This window comes from Mobula hypostoma, chromosome 5 (genome assembly GCF_963921235.1).
Source record: "Mobula hypostoma chromosome 5, sMobHyp1.1, whole genome shotgun sequence".
NCBI lineage: Eukaryota > Metazoa > Chordata > Chondrichthyes > Myliobatiformes > Myliobatidae > Mobula > Mobula hypostoma.
In genome coordinates this window covers 133,605,619-133,622,235 of record NC_086101.1, presented here as the reverse complement: position 1 = coordinate 133,622,235, position 16,617 = coordinate 133,605,619, and the positions used below count along the sequence as shown (strand labels likewise).

Genomic DNA, 16,617 nt, shown 5'->3' with positions numbered 1-16,617 from the left:
TTTTTGGGAGTGAGTTGCAGCTGGTTGATATTACAGCACATTTTAGTTACCCTCGAAATGTGGAGAACTTGACGAGAATTTGCCAACCATAATGTCACTGGAAACAGATGGGGTAGATAAAAATAGAGCATATTTTAATGTTTAACTTGAGGACACATTGCTTTTGTAGTCAACTTTGATCACTTAATCATTAGTGACACTGCTGTGCCTTCTGACAAAGCAGCTACTGAAATCATCAGTTCCCTTGCCCGGCCCCCGGTTCCGTATGAAACATTCATTTGTGTCATCTGCCAGAAGGTTTATATAAGGGCTGGATCAAAGAGAGAGCATATCACTCAGATATGGAAGCATCACTGGGTTGCTGTAGGGAGCTTGCACTATGGGACCACAGCATCTGAGGAACCAGGAGTGATGACAGCACCCCTCTATATTAACTATGCTGTACTTTCAGCTCGTCATAATGGCTGGGACCGTACTGCTCGCCTATTACTTTGAGTGTACAGACACCTTCGAGGTGCACGTCCAAGGGTTCTTCTGCCAGGATGCTGACTTAATGAAACCCTACCCAGGACCAGAAGAAGACAGCTTCATCCCCCCAATCGTCCTGTACTGTGTGCTGGCAGCAGTTCCTACCATTGTTGTAAGTAACATAAACTACACTGATAAGTGCTGTATAATTCCTCTCAAACTCTCCCTACTTGTCACTTTGAGTTTCCTTCCTACCCTCAAACACCTCTTCCTGCAGAACCGTACCTCTGTCACCCATCTCTGCTCAACCCTCTTTCTCATTTCTCTTCCTCTTTACGGATGACTCACTAGAATGTTATACCCTTTGGAAATTATTTCAGTTCAGAGCACAGCTCATAACCTTGGTGTATCCATATAATTTTTTTAAAGATTTCCTGGAAAATTTCCTAAACTAGTTTTGGTAATGCATTGAATTATGGTTTGAAATTCAGCTTAAAATGAAAAATTATGCTACCATCCTTCCATAGCTAACTCTGTGTGTAGCTGGTGTTTTTGTTCGCATGCTTGTGCTTTTATGTCACTCTCTGATAAGCTAGCTGCTGCTCTGTGACTGTAATGAAACCTCAGTGGTTTCACTGAAGTAACATTCCATTCGACGTTTCTGTCACTCCCTCATATTCTCACACCTATTTGCCTTTTACTATATGTGAACAGTGTACTTGGTACTAGTGACAGACAGGTAGAGAGAAGTGGATTCACCTTGTGTCTTGTAATCTAGAAATTCACCATGTTTTAATTTGAATGTACAGCAAATTTAAAAATTGATTCTTATTTACTTTTCTACAATTTTAAGCTTTCTCCATTGTCATTTATGCATTAGCCCAATCAATCAAAATCATAGATACCAGCTAAGTACAACAGCTCTGTGAGATCAGTCTTTCCAGTGAAAGACTCTCAGTCATTTCTCTCCATATTGGAACCATCACACTGGACAGCAAAGATTTTGCTTCCTGAACACTTTTGGGTGTATCTTATCGATTTTGGGCTGCTGTTCATGAAAACCACCATGAAGTTTCCCTATCACACACCGGTTTTTAAAAACATCACCTCTATTTGTTATTTCAATTCATAATTCAAGTCAATTAAAATATGCCTATAATGTAAGCTGAGAAGTTTTCTACCTTTGTCCAGGCATGCCCTGGCATGCTTAGGCAGGTTGGATGCTGCATGGCAGGAGAGGTTCTATAAAGTCCATAAATTTCCATGAAGTATTTTGATATTTGAGACAGATGGGGTTTCCCAGAATAGCTAATGCCAAAATCAAGGAACACATTTTTGTTGGTCCATAGATCAAACGGTCATCAATGATAGGCAATTTAAAGAACTTCTGGTGGGACTGGGGAAAATCGCATGGAAGGCATTCAAGGATGATGTTGAAAATTCTCTTGGCAACTGCGGAGCACCAAACTACCTGCAGCTGGTTGACAACATGCTTCAAGCATACAAAACCATGAAGTACAACATGTCACTTAAGATTCATTTCTGCATTCCATTTAGACTTCTTCCCTGCAAATCTTGGCACTGTCAGTGACAAGCATGGTAAAAGGTCATGGAGAAGGGGTATCAGAGCAAATGGAATCCATCAATGCTGGCTGATTATTGTTGGACAGTGAAGCAAGGAGCTCCAGGCACTGAGTGCAAATGAAAATCATCAAAAAACTTTTTTTAGCTCAGTTGAACTAATGCAGAGTCAAATCAGCACAGTTATGCAATTAAATGCACTATATTCAATAAAAATTAATTTTTTTGGTTTTCCAAACTCCTACATGATACAAGTAATCTGAAGTTATATTTGTGTTCAGCTTTCAAGTGGTCTATCATAAACAAAAGCAAAAAAATCCTGAGGAAGCAAAACTTATGAAAAAAAATTGTTGTCCGGTGTTATTGCTGAGCTAATTAAAGTATCTGATGAAAAGGTGAAGCAATTGTTTTCACTCCCAGAATGATGACATTTTCCAGAAGGTCTATCGCCCTTCTTTTTAACTTTAGAAATATTTTGGAAGACCAGGGTCTAAAAGCTATGTGACCTAACTCTTGTTTGTGCAAATCAGGCAGAAGCCCAGTTAAAACACACTAGACACACTTCCCATAATTACTAGGTAAAATTACAACTATTATGAAATTGAACTAAGTGCTTCCATGCACAGCTGGCATTAACAATCATGTAACAAGGTTTTCTTAAGGGAAAATTTTGCCTGACGAACCTGTTGGAATTCTTTAAGGAGATTACATGAAGGATAGATAAAGGGGATGTAGTGGAAGGTGTATATTTGGATTTTCAGAAGGCCTTTGACAAGGTTCCACATGTGAGGCTGCTTACTAAGTTAAGAGCCCATGGTATTACAGGAAAGTTCTGGCATGGTTAGAGCCTTGGCTGATTGGTAGGAGGCAGCGAGTGGGAATAAAAGGATCCTTTTCTGGTTGGCTGCCGGTGACTAGTGGTGTTCTGCAAGGGTGTTGAGATCACTTCTTTTTATGCTGTATGTCAATGATTTGGATGATGGAATAGATGGCTTTGTAGCCAAGTTTGCAGATGATACGAAGATTGATGGAACAGCAGGTAGTGTTGAGGAAACAGGTAGGCTGTGGAAGGACTTAGACAGATTAAGAGAATCTTGTCCCCTAAAATGGCACATGAAATACAATGTTGGAAAATGCATGGTCATGCACTTTGGTAGTAGAAATAAATTTGCAGACTATTTTCTAAACCAGGAAAAAAATCCAATAATCTGAGATGCAAAGAAACTTGGGAGACCTTGTGCAGAACATCCTAAAGGTTAACTTGCAAGTAGAGTCAGTGATGAGGGTCTGTCCTCGCTGGAATTTAGAAGGATGAGTGGGGGATCTCATTGAAACCTTTCGAATGTTGAAAGGCCTAGGCAGAGTAGATGTGGAAAAGATGTTTCCCATGATGGGGGAGTCTAGGACAAAAGGGCACAGCCTCAGGATAGAGGAGCGTCCATATAAAACAGAGACAGATAGGGAGAAATTTCTTTAGCCAGAGGGTGGTAAATTTGTGGAATTTGTTACCACAGGCATCTGCGGAGGCCAGGTCATTGGGTGTATTTAAGGCAGAGCTTGATAGGTTCTTCATTAGACATGGCATCAAAGGTTACAGGGAGAAGGCCAGGGAGTGGGGCTGAGGAGGGGAAAAAAGGATTCAGCCATGATTGAATGGCAGTGAAGACTCAGTGGGCCAAATGGCCTAATTCTACTGCTATGTCTTATGGTCTTAAAACATTGCGGTGACAGATGGACATCCTATACCATCAGTCCGAGTGCAACACCATTTTCTGCCCTTATCAATACAAACTGGAGCTTCAGACTGCAATAGCCAGCCACTGTAGACCAATCCCAGCAGAGTTGGAAGCAGCTCACAGTACATTGTTGCTTTTACTATTAGTTAAGTACACACTGCTGGCATTGAGAGACTTGTTTGCAAAGCCCACAGAGTATGCTGAAACAAACAGGCGGGAGGAGGAGTTGGCGGCACGCCTGCGTGTGCGCAGACCTCCGGTGAAAAATGGTATCGTATCTGTTAAATAGGGGCCGTGGACAATTCTGATTTGATGGAGAATGGACGTGAAAGCACAGAGGAACATCTGGAGAAATTTCTGAAACGCCCGTTCGCTGCTGTCGTTACTGTGTGGTCGGGAATCTTTCGGAGGGTAGGCCTCAAAATCCCCGGCCTTGCCTGCTTTTCGCGACCGAGAAGGAGGTTGAATCGTTCGGACAGAGATGGCGCTCAGTACTCGGTGTTGGAGAGCTGATCAGAGCTCGAAGTTTTCGGATGATTCAGAGTCGGATTGTGGTCGGAATGGCAGGGAGAGTTTTTCTTCCTTCTCCCGTCTGCGTGAGATGTGGGACATTTGAGAAACTTTGAACTTTACTGTGCTCATGGACTTCTTCATCAAGTTATGCTATTGTGCACTGTTGTAACTATATGTTATAATTATGTGATTTTGTCAGTTTTTTCAGTCTTGGTCTGTCCTGTGTTTCTGTGATATCGCACCGGAGGAAATAATATATCATTTCTTAATGCATACATTGCTAAATGACAATAAAAGAGGACTACATGTCTTCATAATCTAAACAGGGATTATTGTCTTTCACAGCTGTTTAATTGGTGACTCACTGGTGAGATTGCTGATAGCATTTCATTACTGGAGGCACAGTATGATAACGACCAGCCACCAGTGCTGGGGGAACTCAAGGCAGCAAACAAATATATGCCATCTGTGAAGAGCAGAATAAGGAAGCATAGAGATTCCATCATGGTATCGTACCTGAGCCTGTCTGATAAACAGTGCTTTCCCTGGGTCAGTTTTCCTAGGCTGGAATCACTGAGTGATATGGCAAGTTCTCTGCCCATTACACCATGGAGGTCAAGGTAACGATACAGTTTGCCCCTCAACACTGCCTCAGAGACATCAGCTGGACTCAAGTTTCATGGGGAAAATAATTGTCTACTTTAGAGTTAGTGCCCAGCAGGTAACATCTAAAGCATTGTGTCCTGCCTGCATTGCAGAGGGCAAACAGCCATTGTCTGCACTTGTGCCTACAAGGAGGCACTCTTAAAAACAACAGACTTCTCCTCGACAGGAAAGTTTCCACATTTTCATTATGGTTATGGACCACCAGAAGAGCTTCCTAATGGTAATGATGTAAGCGTCACAAGTGCGGAGCACGGGTGGGCACAAATGCAGGACACAAATGCGTTTTGTAGCATTAACAAAAATAGAGTTTATTAACAGTTACTAGGAAAGCAGGGAAGCAAGGATTGTACAGAGAGACATCAAGGAATGAATAAAGTGGAAGCTGGAATATGCATGGCTGGATTTGGGCTCAGACCCTGGACTTAGACTGGGACTCAGGGCCTGGACTTGGCCTGGGACTCGGGACCCGGACTTGGACTTGGCCTGGGACTTGGAACCCGGTCTTGGACTTGGACTGGGACTTGGAACTTGGGACCCGGACTTGGACTTGGATCTCGGAACTCGGAACTTCGGAACACAGAGCCGGGACCCTTCCTTGGATATGAGACACAGAGCCAGGACTCTTCTTGGACGCAGGACACAGAGCCGGGACTCTTCCTTGGATACAGGACACAGAACACAGAACACGAAGAGACAGTTCTCCACTCAAGGTAGTGGCATACGGCCGGACCTACCCAGCGGAGACGAGGACATGAAGAGACTGTTCCCAACTCAGGGTAGTGGCAAATGGCCGGACCTACCCTGCGGAGGCCAGGACACAAAGAGACAGTTCCCAACTGAAAGTAGCGGCAAACGGTTGGACCTACCCAGCTGAGACAAGGACGCGAAGAGACAAAACCACACAACGATAGACAGTTCTTTATCTTGGCACAAAGTGGCTCCAAGTAGTGGCGAGCTCTTGACTTGGCCCCGGAACTACAGACAGTGGCTCTAGACTCACTCCAGCGGGTTAACTTGACGGACCCGCTCTGGTGCGGTAGCTTAGTGGCTCCCTCAGGCGCAGTAACTTGACCGGCTAGCTCCAGCGAGGAGAGGCGACTTACTGGCACTCGCTTCGGGAAGAAGACTTGACTTGCTCCAGCGATGTGACTTAGCTCGCTCCGGCACTTGCTTCAGTGACGTGAGGTGATGTTGGTGACAGCCTAGTCCCGAGCAGCTGTAAGCCCGACACTATATACTGACCGTTCAGCTGAGAATCAAGTGCCTTTAATTACAGAGCCCATAACATGGGGAAACAATGAATTAAAAGAAAACAAGGAGTCAATGGTCCTGATAGTGACGCAAAGGAAATTTAAGGGGAACCAGGGAATAACTGATCAGGATCGTGACAGTAAGGTCTTGACATGAAACTTTGACTGGCCGCTTCAATCCATAAATGCTGCCTGATCCATTGAGTTCCTCCAGCTCCTTTGTGTGTGGCTCCAAATTTCCAGTAACTGCAGTCTCTTCATGGAAAATGCCTTGTTTCAAGGAAATTCTCTCCATTTATTGATTTATCGATCTATCTGTCTGTCTATATGTATCTATGTATCCATAATCTATATATATATATATATATATATATATATATATAAATTTATCCTTAGCTTAATCACAGGACAATTTTCAATAACCAATTAACCTATTAACCGGTATGTCTTGGAGATGGTGCCAGAATTGAACTCCAGACTCCAGGAAGCCCCAAGTTGTAATAGCATTGCACTAACCCCAATGCCACCATGGCGCTCCTTTGTCCTCGTGGAGGACAAGCTGTCAAACATTTTTGGGGACCAGCAGTGCTCTCTCTGACCACTGCCACTGTGCATCGATAAAGTGAGAGCAATGCGAGTACCAGAGCCACAGCAGAAGATGTAGTTATTTCCTGATTCTCCAGACTGTACAGTCTCTCAGAGACACCCTACAGTACACCCAGTTACTACAGATTCTCCACGCTTGTGTGCTGTCTGCTGCACAACCCATCAACCAGTGCATGGGTCACAGAGTTGGTGGAGTACAGGGTCAGAGATCATTAGAGTGAGCGGTTGAGTGATGTGCTAAACCGAGTGATGTTGTACTGGGAATTGTGCTGGCTCAGTCTTAGCACATTTTACTTCATGTGAAGCATCTCTTCAGAGTTTTATTGATCTCTTTGGCCAGTTGTGTAATCATTTCAGAATACAGCCTTTAATTCTAAATGTTATGGTGGCTTAGTGTGGCAAAAATGGATGAAATTCAGTTTCTAATCCTATATTTATAGATTTGCTGCTTCCTTCTCCACACAAGAAAGAATGGCTGCAGCTTATATTGAAAATTACCATCTATAAATTTGCTGACAATACAACCATTGTTGGTAGAATCTCAGGTGGTGACGAGAGGGCGTACAGGAGTGAGATATGCCAACTAGTGGAATGGTGTCGCAGCAACAACCTGGCACTCAAAATCATTAAGACAAAAGAGCTGATTGTGGACTTCAGGAAGGGTAAGACAAGGAGAACACACAACAATCCTCATAGAGGGATCATAAGTGGAGAGACTGAGCAGTTTCAAGTTCCTGAGTGTCAAGATCTCTAAGGATCTAACCTGGTCCCAACATATTGATGTAGTTATAAAGTAGGGAAGACAGCGGCTATATTTCATTAAGAGTTTGAAGAGATTTGGCATGTCAACAAATAAACTCAAAAACTTCTATAGTTGTACTGTGGAGAGCATCCTGACAGGCTGCATCACTGTCTGGTATGGATGAGCTACTGCACAGGACCAAAAGAAGCTGCAGAAGTTTGTAAATCTAGTCAGCTCCATCTTGGGTACTAGCCTACAAAGTACCCAGGACATCTTCAGGGAGCGGTGTCTCAGAAAGGCAGCATCCATTATTAAGGACCTCCAGAACCCAGAGCATGGCCTTTTCTCACTGTTACCATCAGATAGGAGGTACAGAAACCTGAAGGCACACACTCAGTGATTCAGGAACATCTTCTTCCCTCTGCCTTTCGATTCCTAAATGGACATTGAATCCTTGGTACCACCTCACTTTTTTTAATATACAGTATTTCTGTTTTTTGCATGATTTTTAAAAAATCTATTCGATATACGTATACTGTAATTGATTTATTTGTTTATTTCGTATAATTTTTAAAATTTTCGTTTATTATTTTTTGCTCTTCTGGATTATGTATTGCATTGAACTGCAGCTGCTAATTTCATGTCACATGCCGGTGAGAATAAACCTGATTCTGATTCAGATTCTGATTTTGAAATTATAAAAATGATATAGGAGATGAGACTGATACGTATTTCATTTTGTGTCATGAGGAGATTAGAGTGGACAGAGAACACGTAAACACTGAAGTCCAGCTTCCCTGTATGTACAATGGAAATTAAATCCAGGGGGATCTGTCCAGTATGGGAGAAGATGTGAAGTGATTGGGTCACAAAGTGGAAGTGATTATGAGGGCAAAAGGTTGGGAGGAGTATTCAGCTATTTGAGAGGAGGTTGAATTGGAAATGGGATATCTGTGTTGGTGGGGATTCAAATTAATCAAGGGTGAGGGAATTTGAGGTCTGGGCTTTAAAAAGGTTTGGAAAAGGTGGGTGGAGTAGAAAATTGGAGGGGGTATGAGGGTGGCTGTGGGAAAATTGGAGATCTGGGATGGAGTAATCAGAGATTGGTAGGAAAACAGAAGTTTAAGAGTTGTGAATGTAGTGATGGGTTGTGGTGTCAGGGACATACGGAGTAAGGGTGTCAGAATTCATGGATCGGGGGGATTCAAGCACCAGGGTTGAGGAATTGAGGGGGTCAAGAGATGACATTGTGGTGGGGAGTCAGGATCTTTTGAGTTTCAGTTATTCCAACTGAATGATGGACCAGGCCAGACTGTGTTCCCATTACCATTTGCCCTACATTCATACCCCTACTTTAAATGGCAACAGGAAAAGAAAGAGTCACTTTATTTCCCAACTGACTGATTCTTTGCCATCCCCCAAGAAGACAATTTTATCATTTTTTTGGTATCTTTACGAGTAAACATATACTTGAAACCAAAAAGCCCCAATATAATTTTTCACAGCCTGTCACCAAGAGATGAACGTACAATTTCTGGAAACCTCTGGCCATCTCAGAAAGTTAACTACTTGAGTTAGAGTTGTCATTGTTAGTATCCTTGGGAGTTATTTCCGTCTCTCGGTATCACAGGTTCACCAGCAGAATGGAACATTCATTAAGGAATCTTTGCAGAAGCACAGTTGTGAAGGTAAACATCTCAGCTGCATCAAATCCAATAGGAAATCTGTTGCTGACACATCTCAACAACTGGTGTTTGAGTGAGTTCCTGACATCTCACAACTCTAGTACTCATGTGAAGGAGAAAGGAAATGTTATGAGTTTATGGTCAGAATACTTGGTAAGTTTTGAAACAGTTCAAAATAAAAAGTTTTTTTTTATATATATACTTCCTGATTTCACTCTAAGGGCAGCCTGAATGGCTTCATAGCCAATTAAATATTTATGGAGTGCAGGTCACATGCCAAGTTTGCACATAGCAAATTCCCACAAACAGTACAGTAATAATAACTACTGAGGACGATGAGGTATAAATATTACCTGGACACTGGAATAACTCAGTTGACTCTCTCCCCCTGGGTGTCAACATCTCTGAAGATTTATCTTGAGCCCAACGTCTCAAGCAAATTTTTACAGAGGTACTATGGAGAGCATTCTAGTTGGTTGCATCACCATCTGCGATGGAGGGGCCTCCGCATAGGATTTGAGGGAGGTGTAGAGGCTTGCAAACTCAGCCAGCTCCATAATGAGCACTAGTCTCCCTAACATTGAGGATATGGTCAAAAAGCAATACCTCAGGTAACAGCATCCATCATTGAAGGAGCCCCATCACCCAGGACGTGCTCTCTTCTACTTACCATCAGAGGGAAAGTACAGGAGGCTGAAGACATGCACTCAAAGTTTTAAGAACAGATTCTTCCCTTCCACCATCAAATTTCTGAATGGACAATGAACCATCCCACGTACTGTGCAATAGTGGATTCTGGTTAATTGGGCCATTGGTTAATTGGGGCAACCACTTATTTGGAACAACTCTTAAAGAACAAAAACTAATTAAGAACATAGCCGGGATTCCCTTCTTTTATTTGGGACACAATGCCACTTCATTGGGGCAGGGGACTGTTACTGAACAGTTTCTAACTAGCCTCAGTTGTGTGCACTTGCATGGCCATTAGATACTACACTGCGCTTAGAGCGAACAGTTTAAGTAGCATCAGTTGTGTGTGTTTGTGTTCAAAAAGCAGTGATTTTTGTCACAGATAGTTGGCGACATATAAGCAGGAAGGCAACTCAGAACTGTTTGCTCACTGTGGTTTCAAGCGTGCAGGCTTGGAGATACCAGAAATGGCTGGAAAAAAAAATTCACTACTTCAACAAGTTATGAACTATGAAGAATTTGAAGATATTGAAAATCATCCTGAATGTTACAATGATAATGAAGATTTGAAGGATTCAATTGTCAATAGCAATGTATATAGGCAGTTCACTATCTACACTAGGTACTGACTTTGTTCATTTATAGTCAATCAAAAGAACACGGCAGATGAATTTCTCTGTCAATAACTATTAGGAACTAATACACAGTTTTAAAATACTATAGAGATATTTTTAGTGTTCTTATTTGTTCTGTATTTCATTGAAATCATTCATTTGTAACTCAGTTGAATAGTAGTTTTTCTTTTTTATACCCTTTTAACTATTTCCATGAAATTTTGGCTAACTGGGGCAGCCACTTAATTGGACCAAGGTGTATTGGTCCTGATGTGTCTCAATTAACTGGAATATATATTTCTTATTCTAATTTATAGTATTTTTATATATTGCACTGTATTGCTGCTGCAAACAACAAATTTCTCGACATATGTCTGTGGTGGGAAAGTTGTTGGAAAAGATCCTTAGAGATAGGATCTATGGGCATTTAGAGAGTCATGGTCTGATTAGGGACAGTCAGCATGGCTTTGTGAAGGACAGATCGTGTCTAACAATTCTGATAAATTTCTTTGAGGAGGTGACCAGGCATATATATGAGGGTAGTGCAGTGGATGTGACCTATATGGATTTTAGTAAGGCATTTGACAAGGTTCCACACGATAGGCTTATTCAGAAAGTCAGAAGACATGGGATCCAGGGAAGTTTGGCCAGGTGGATTCAGAATTGGCTTGCCTGCAGAAGGCAGAGGGTGGTGGTGGAGGGAGTACATTCGGATTGGAGGGTTGTGACTAGTGGTGTCCTACAAGGATCGGTTCAGGGACCTCTACTTTCTGTGATTTTTATTAATGACCTGGATGTGGGGGTAGAAGGGTGGGTTGGCAGGTTTGCAGACGACATAAAGGTTGGTGGTGTTGTAGATAGTGTAGAGAATTGTCGAAGATTGCAGAGAGACATTGATAGGATGCGGAAATGGGCTGAGAAACAGCAGATGGAGTTCAACCTGGAGAAGTGTGAGGTGGTATGCTTTGGAAAGACAAACACCAAGGCAGAGTACAAAGTAAATGGCAGGATACTTGGTAGTGTGGAGGAGCAGAGGGATCTGGGGGTACATGTCCACAGATCCCTGAAAGTTGCCTCACATGCAGATAGGGTAGTTAAGAAAGCTTATGGGGTGTTGGCTTTCATAAGTCGAGGGATAGAGTTTAAGAGTCGCGAGGTCATGATGCAGCTCTATAAAACTCTGGTTGGGCCACACTTGGAGTACTGTGTCCATTTCTGGTTGCCTCACTATAGGAAGGATGTGGAAGCATTGGAAAGGGTAAAGAGGAGATTTACCAGGATGCTGCCTGGTTTAGAGAGTATGGATTATGATCAGAGATTAATGGAGCTAGGGCTTTACTCTTTGGAGAGAAGGAGGATGAGAGGAGACATGATAGAGGTATACAAGATATTAAGAGGAATAGATAGAGTGGATAGCCAGCACTCCTTCCCCAGGGCACCACTGCTCAATACAAGAGGACATGGCTTTAAGGTAAGGGGTGGGAAGTGCCTGAGTCAGTGGTGGAAGCAGATACACTAGTGAAATTTAAGAGTTTAAATTTAAATTTAAGGAATTTAAGGTGGAGGGTTATATGAGAGGCAGGGTTTGAGGGTTGGCACAACATTGTGGGCCGAAGGGCCTGTACTGTGCTGTATTATTCTATGTTCTATGTTCTATATTAAACCTAATTCTGATTCAAATTATCTCCAAAGTGTGCCACAGGTCTCTAAAATATGAATGAGGGCACGGTGCCATGGTTAACATTACCAACGTTGCCAGCAAAATACAACAGAACTCCCTTAGTATTGCACCGAAGCATTAGACTAGAGTTAGATGGAAATCCATGATAATTCAACTGAGAAACAAGTGTGTAATACTATGAAGCATTACACAGTTTTCCCAATCCAACAATCTGAAGGTGTTAAAACTTGGCTGTACCCTTTATCTGCAAGTGCCTATTTGTTATCAAATTTGCTGTTTGCTTCCAAGTCCTGTTGAAACAGTTCTGTGACTGACCTAGATAAGCTTTTGTTGCAAATTTTCTTAAGGTCTGTAGTCTCTGAGGGGTTAGAGGGGTGATGGAACAAGTTTGATAATTAGCCTTTTCATCAAACAGACTTTGGATCCTTTTTGTAAAATTTTGCATAATGTACTATTTTGAAGACATAGCAGTGCTTAATTAAATATTAATCTGCATTTATATCTTTAATGCTCCACAGCGTATTATTACAGGAGGAGAGTAGAAACTGCTCAAGACATCTGTGTTGTTCTGCATTCTATAATCCCTCCTTCATAGAAAGTCCCTTTAGATCAAGGATGATTTGCTTCACTCTGGTTTTGTGGGTTCTGAACATGCCAATGAGGACAATGTGGGAACTGTGGACTCTGACCCAGATGGGGCAGGGCGTGTCTGACTTGGTGGGTTTGTGGGTACTTTGTGATGTAGTGCACTACATCTCCGTGCACTCAGGGTTCTGAATAGCTTCCAAATGCTCTTTTGCCATTTTGAACAGTAACAGGATTCCCTGGAGTTCCTGAGCATTTTACACTTCTTCAAGGAAACGTTGAGAACATGCCAGAATCATTTACTCTCTCCATAAAGCTGTTTCTTGATATCATGAAGCTCTGAACACAGTGAGTTTGTTGGAAATTCAAATATTGGGATTTCAAATAATGTGACTTACCCATGAAGTCCGTTTGAATGCAATCAGGTACTCAGTGGGCCTGGGAGAGGGTGCTGGCATCTGTTCAAAGTTCAAATTCAAAGTGCATTTATTACATTATACAACCTTGAGATTCGTCTCCTTACAGGCAGCCACAAAACAATGAAACCCAAAAGAAAACCTGAAAAAAGAAGACTGTCAATCATCTCCAATATGCAGAGAGAGAGAGAAAGGGAAAAAAAACAAATTGTGCAAACAATAAAAATAAGCAAATAGTAATCAGAAAAAAAGTGAGTCCACAGACACAAAGCCTGGAGCAGGCCAGGTCTCAGTCTCAGTTCAGTGCAGAGCCAAGTAAATGTCATGAAGCAGTGAACAGAACTGGCACGACCCTTGCCCCTGGTCCCGACACCCTGCCTTTCCAATCTGACTCAAAGTTTAAATCACCTAAACATTGGGTAATTTCTCACTGTAGGACTTGGGCCCTGTCAATTCAATATGTTCTGGGCCTGGACCCCGCCATTATCTTTCGGCCTGTACCCAACCTTCCCAAATCAGCCTGGTGCTCAGACGGATCAAACCTCAGGTCTTTCCTCACTCTCAGTTTTACTGGATGGACCATGCCTCCACTGCCCCAACTCTGCTTTGCCTCTGCTCACCTCTATTGTTTGTAGTGCAGAAATTTTATCAATATTATGAAGTTTTTATGAAGTATTTAGTTGTATTCTTCATTTTGTTTCCCATCAATAAGTAGTCACTGGGCTTCACCAGCACCATTTTTAGCCAGTTAATCTGCCAGTTGATCTGGAGTTAGCATTCAGTGGTTCATTAGGTGGGTGTGGGATCACGACCGCCTGATGGACCATGAACTTCCTACTACTTCTGGGTTTTGATATTTATTAATTTCCTCAGGTGGATACTGGCTGTGCTGACCTATCCAAGTTGATAGTAAATTTCATCATTGATGCCTGCTTTCCTAAGTTATAGCATGGTCCATGTTTTCTGGTGTCTTGTGGGCCTTTATCGTTAGAGGGCAGTATTACACACTATGGGTTATTTTGTCTGTGTCCGCTGCTCAGTGACTGAGGTCAGAGGGTAGATTCTAAAGTAGAGATGGCATAGATTGGCCTACTTGTCCGTTACCTTGTGGATTGGCCTTACTGCAACAGGAAGTTTTCGGAGTTGAGGTGCGGCATTGCAAGGAAGATTCAGAAATGGAGTGAAGATGCAGCCTTGCTTGACCAGTCTGAGTGATAATTATGGCAGTCAGCAACAGTGGCCTCAAATCTTTGCCTTCAATTGAATCAAGCAGCTTCCCCATTTACCGCATCAGTTACTCTAAAATCTCCTCTGTGTGAGATTTGTGGTTGATGATTGTTGGACATACCCATGAAAGGGGCAATATCAACAGTTGCATTTTGTTGACTAAAGCCTCGTACAGAAAAAGAATATTTATCCCTCTGGTGCAGAAAATAACACCCAGAGAGCACTGATTCACTATTCGCTAAACGACAGTTTTTGGAATGAATCTATATTTTGGAACTGTATTTATATTGTACCATTAAGGCCCTAATGCACTTGCTGAGATTTGTTGCATTGTAAGGAAAATAAAATTTGGCACAATCACAAAAGGAGACACTAAGAATGTTTACCAAGTGCTTGGTCAAAGACGCGGGTTTTTAAGAAATGTCTTAAAGAAGGTAAGTGAGGTAGAGAGAAGTATAGAGAAAACATTTTAGGGCTCAGGGCATTGGCAACAGAAGGCATGACTGCTTATGGTGAGGCAATGAAATTCCCAGAGGAAGCCCACACGGTCACAGTAAGAATATTTGGAATTTTGTACTCCAAGAAGCTGCACCATTAAATATTTGGAGAGATGCTCAGATTATGGAGAAAAGGTTGCAAAGAGGAGTGATGTTTAGACCAGCCGCATTGATTACGTGCTGGAGCAGCTCAGAGGGCAATGTGACCTGCGAATGTTTTTGTTTCTCCTATCCTCATCTTCTTACAAAAGAACAGAAGGAATAGAATCCGGAGTAAGTGTGGCTTATCCTATGCTTCAAGTGAACTTCAGTGCCCTATCTCCTTATCTTCTATTATCCTGAGTTTCCAAAGATATTCTCACCTTTGAATATACTCAGAATTAGCATCCAGCACCTCTGGTGAAGAGAACTTCAAAAATGTACAACTCTTTGAGTGAAGAAATTCCTTTACATTTCTTTATCATAAATTAATGACCCCTTACTCTGGAAATATGCCCCTAATTCCAAACATTACAACCTCTGGTGGTATCTTGTTGCCCATCCCTTTCAGAATCTCATTTGTATTGATGAGATCACCTTCTAGTTTATTACATACCCTATGCACAGTTCATTCAACTCACTTTGTCATTGTTGATAAAGTCAATTATTTACAATTTTAATATTCTGCCTGATACAGCATATGTTGCTTCATTGCAGATTTTCATCGGTGAGATTTCAATGTATTTTATAAAATCGACAAGAGAAAATCTGCTCCGCCAGGAGAAGACGATCGTAACAGGAGAATGTTGTTATTTGAGTCCTCTGTTCCGAAGAATTATAAGGTTTATAGGTAAGCCATGGTATTAAGCATCTTTACTATGTGAAGGGGCATGGGTTGCCTCACATAATTCAACGAAGTACCACAGAAACCTATTTAACTTGCACCTAACGCAGAGGAGAGAAAGTTATCAGGGGTGCTTCAGATTTCACAGTTAATGGAAAGAGAAGGTAAAAGAAAACTCCTTCATCTGTCTAGACATAAGGCACAGACTGACAAGGGGATGGTGATGAGTAGAAATTTGTCCTCTTTTATTTCTGCTGTGTGCAATGTAGTAGTCTAAAAGGGTTGACCTTCACTGGGTTACGACTTACTCTATTTGTACTTTGATTCCACCTACCACCTTCATTAGTCATTCTCAATAAACTTGATCTAAGAAGAAGCTGACAATCTCAGTTTGGAAATTCAGAATGGACTTCCAGCATGGTTGGCCTGCTGAGTTTGCAGGGGCAAGTTCTAGTGCTCCCCAAGTGTGCTGCAGTATTCCTGATATCTCTGCTATGCTCCCTTGATCTGAGCTCTGCCCCCAGAAGTCACTTCAGTCTAATCTTTGATTTATTTAATTATAGTAAACATCTGATTATGTTTTCTCCTAACCTTCCATAAGGGATTACAAAGCATTCTTTGCAATATCCTTCTGTGTTATATGTTAAATGATTTGATATCATCCATTGTCTTCAGATTTATGTCTTTTGGTGAAATTTTAAATTTTCACTCTGGCCAGTGATATAACGGGACATACAGGTTATACAGCGTCAAAGGATCCGGGGTCACATGCCTTCCAGACGATTTCATAAAGCAAGATGGGATGTTATCTTTAACACTAGCCAAACAAGGCTGTTT

General features: G+C 42.0%; 1 protein-coding gene across 4 annotated transcripts in view; it reads left to right on the top strand.

Annotated features, from left to right (window-relative positions):
• plppr1 (phospholipid phosphatase related 1) overlaps positions 1-16,617 on the top strand; it is a 136,190-nt gene that overhangs the window by 77,174 nt on the left and 42,399 nt on the right. For all 4 annotated transcript variants that reach the window (XR_010017896.1, XM_063047652.1, XM_063047650.1 and 1 more), the window contains exons 3-4: positions 452-640; positions 15,654-15,786. Coding sequence is in view for 3 of the 4 variants with exons in the window: in XM_063047652.1 (XP_062903722.1) it covers positions 452-640; positions 15,654-15,786 (322 nt within the window). In the remaining variant the exon portion in view is untranslated. The remainder of the gene's footprint in view (positions 1-451; positions 641-15,653; positions 15,787-16,617) is intronic.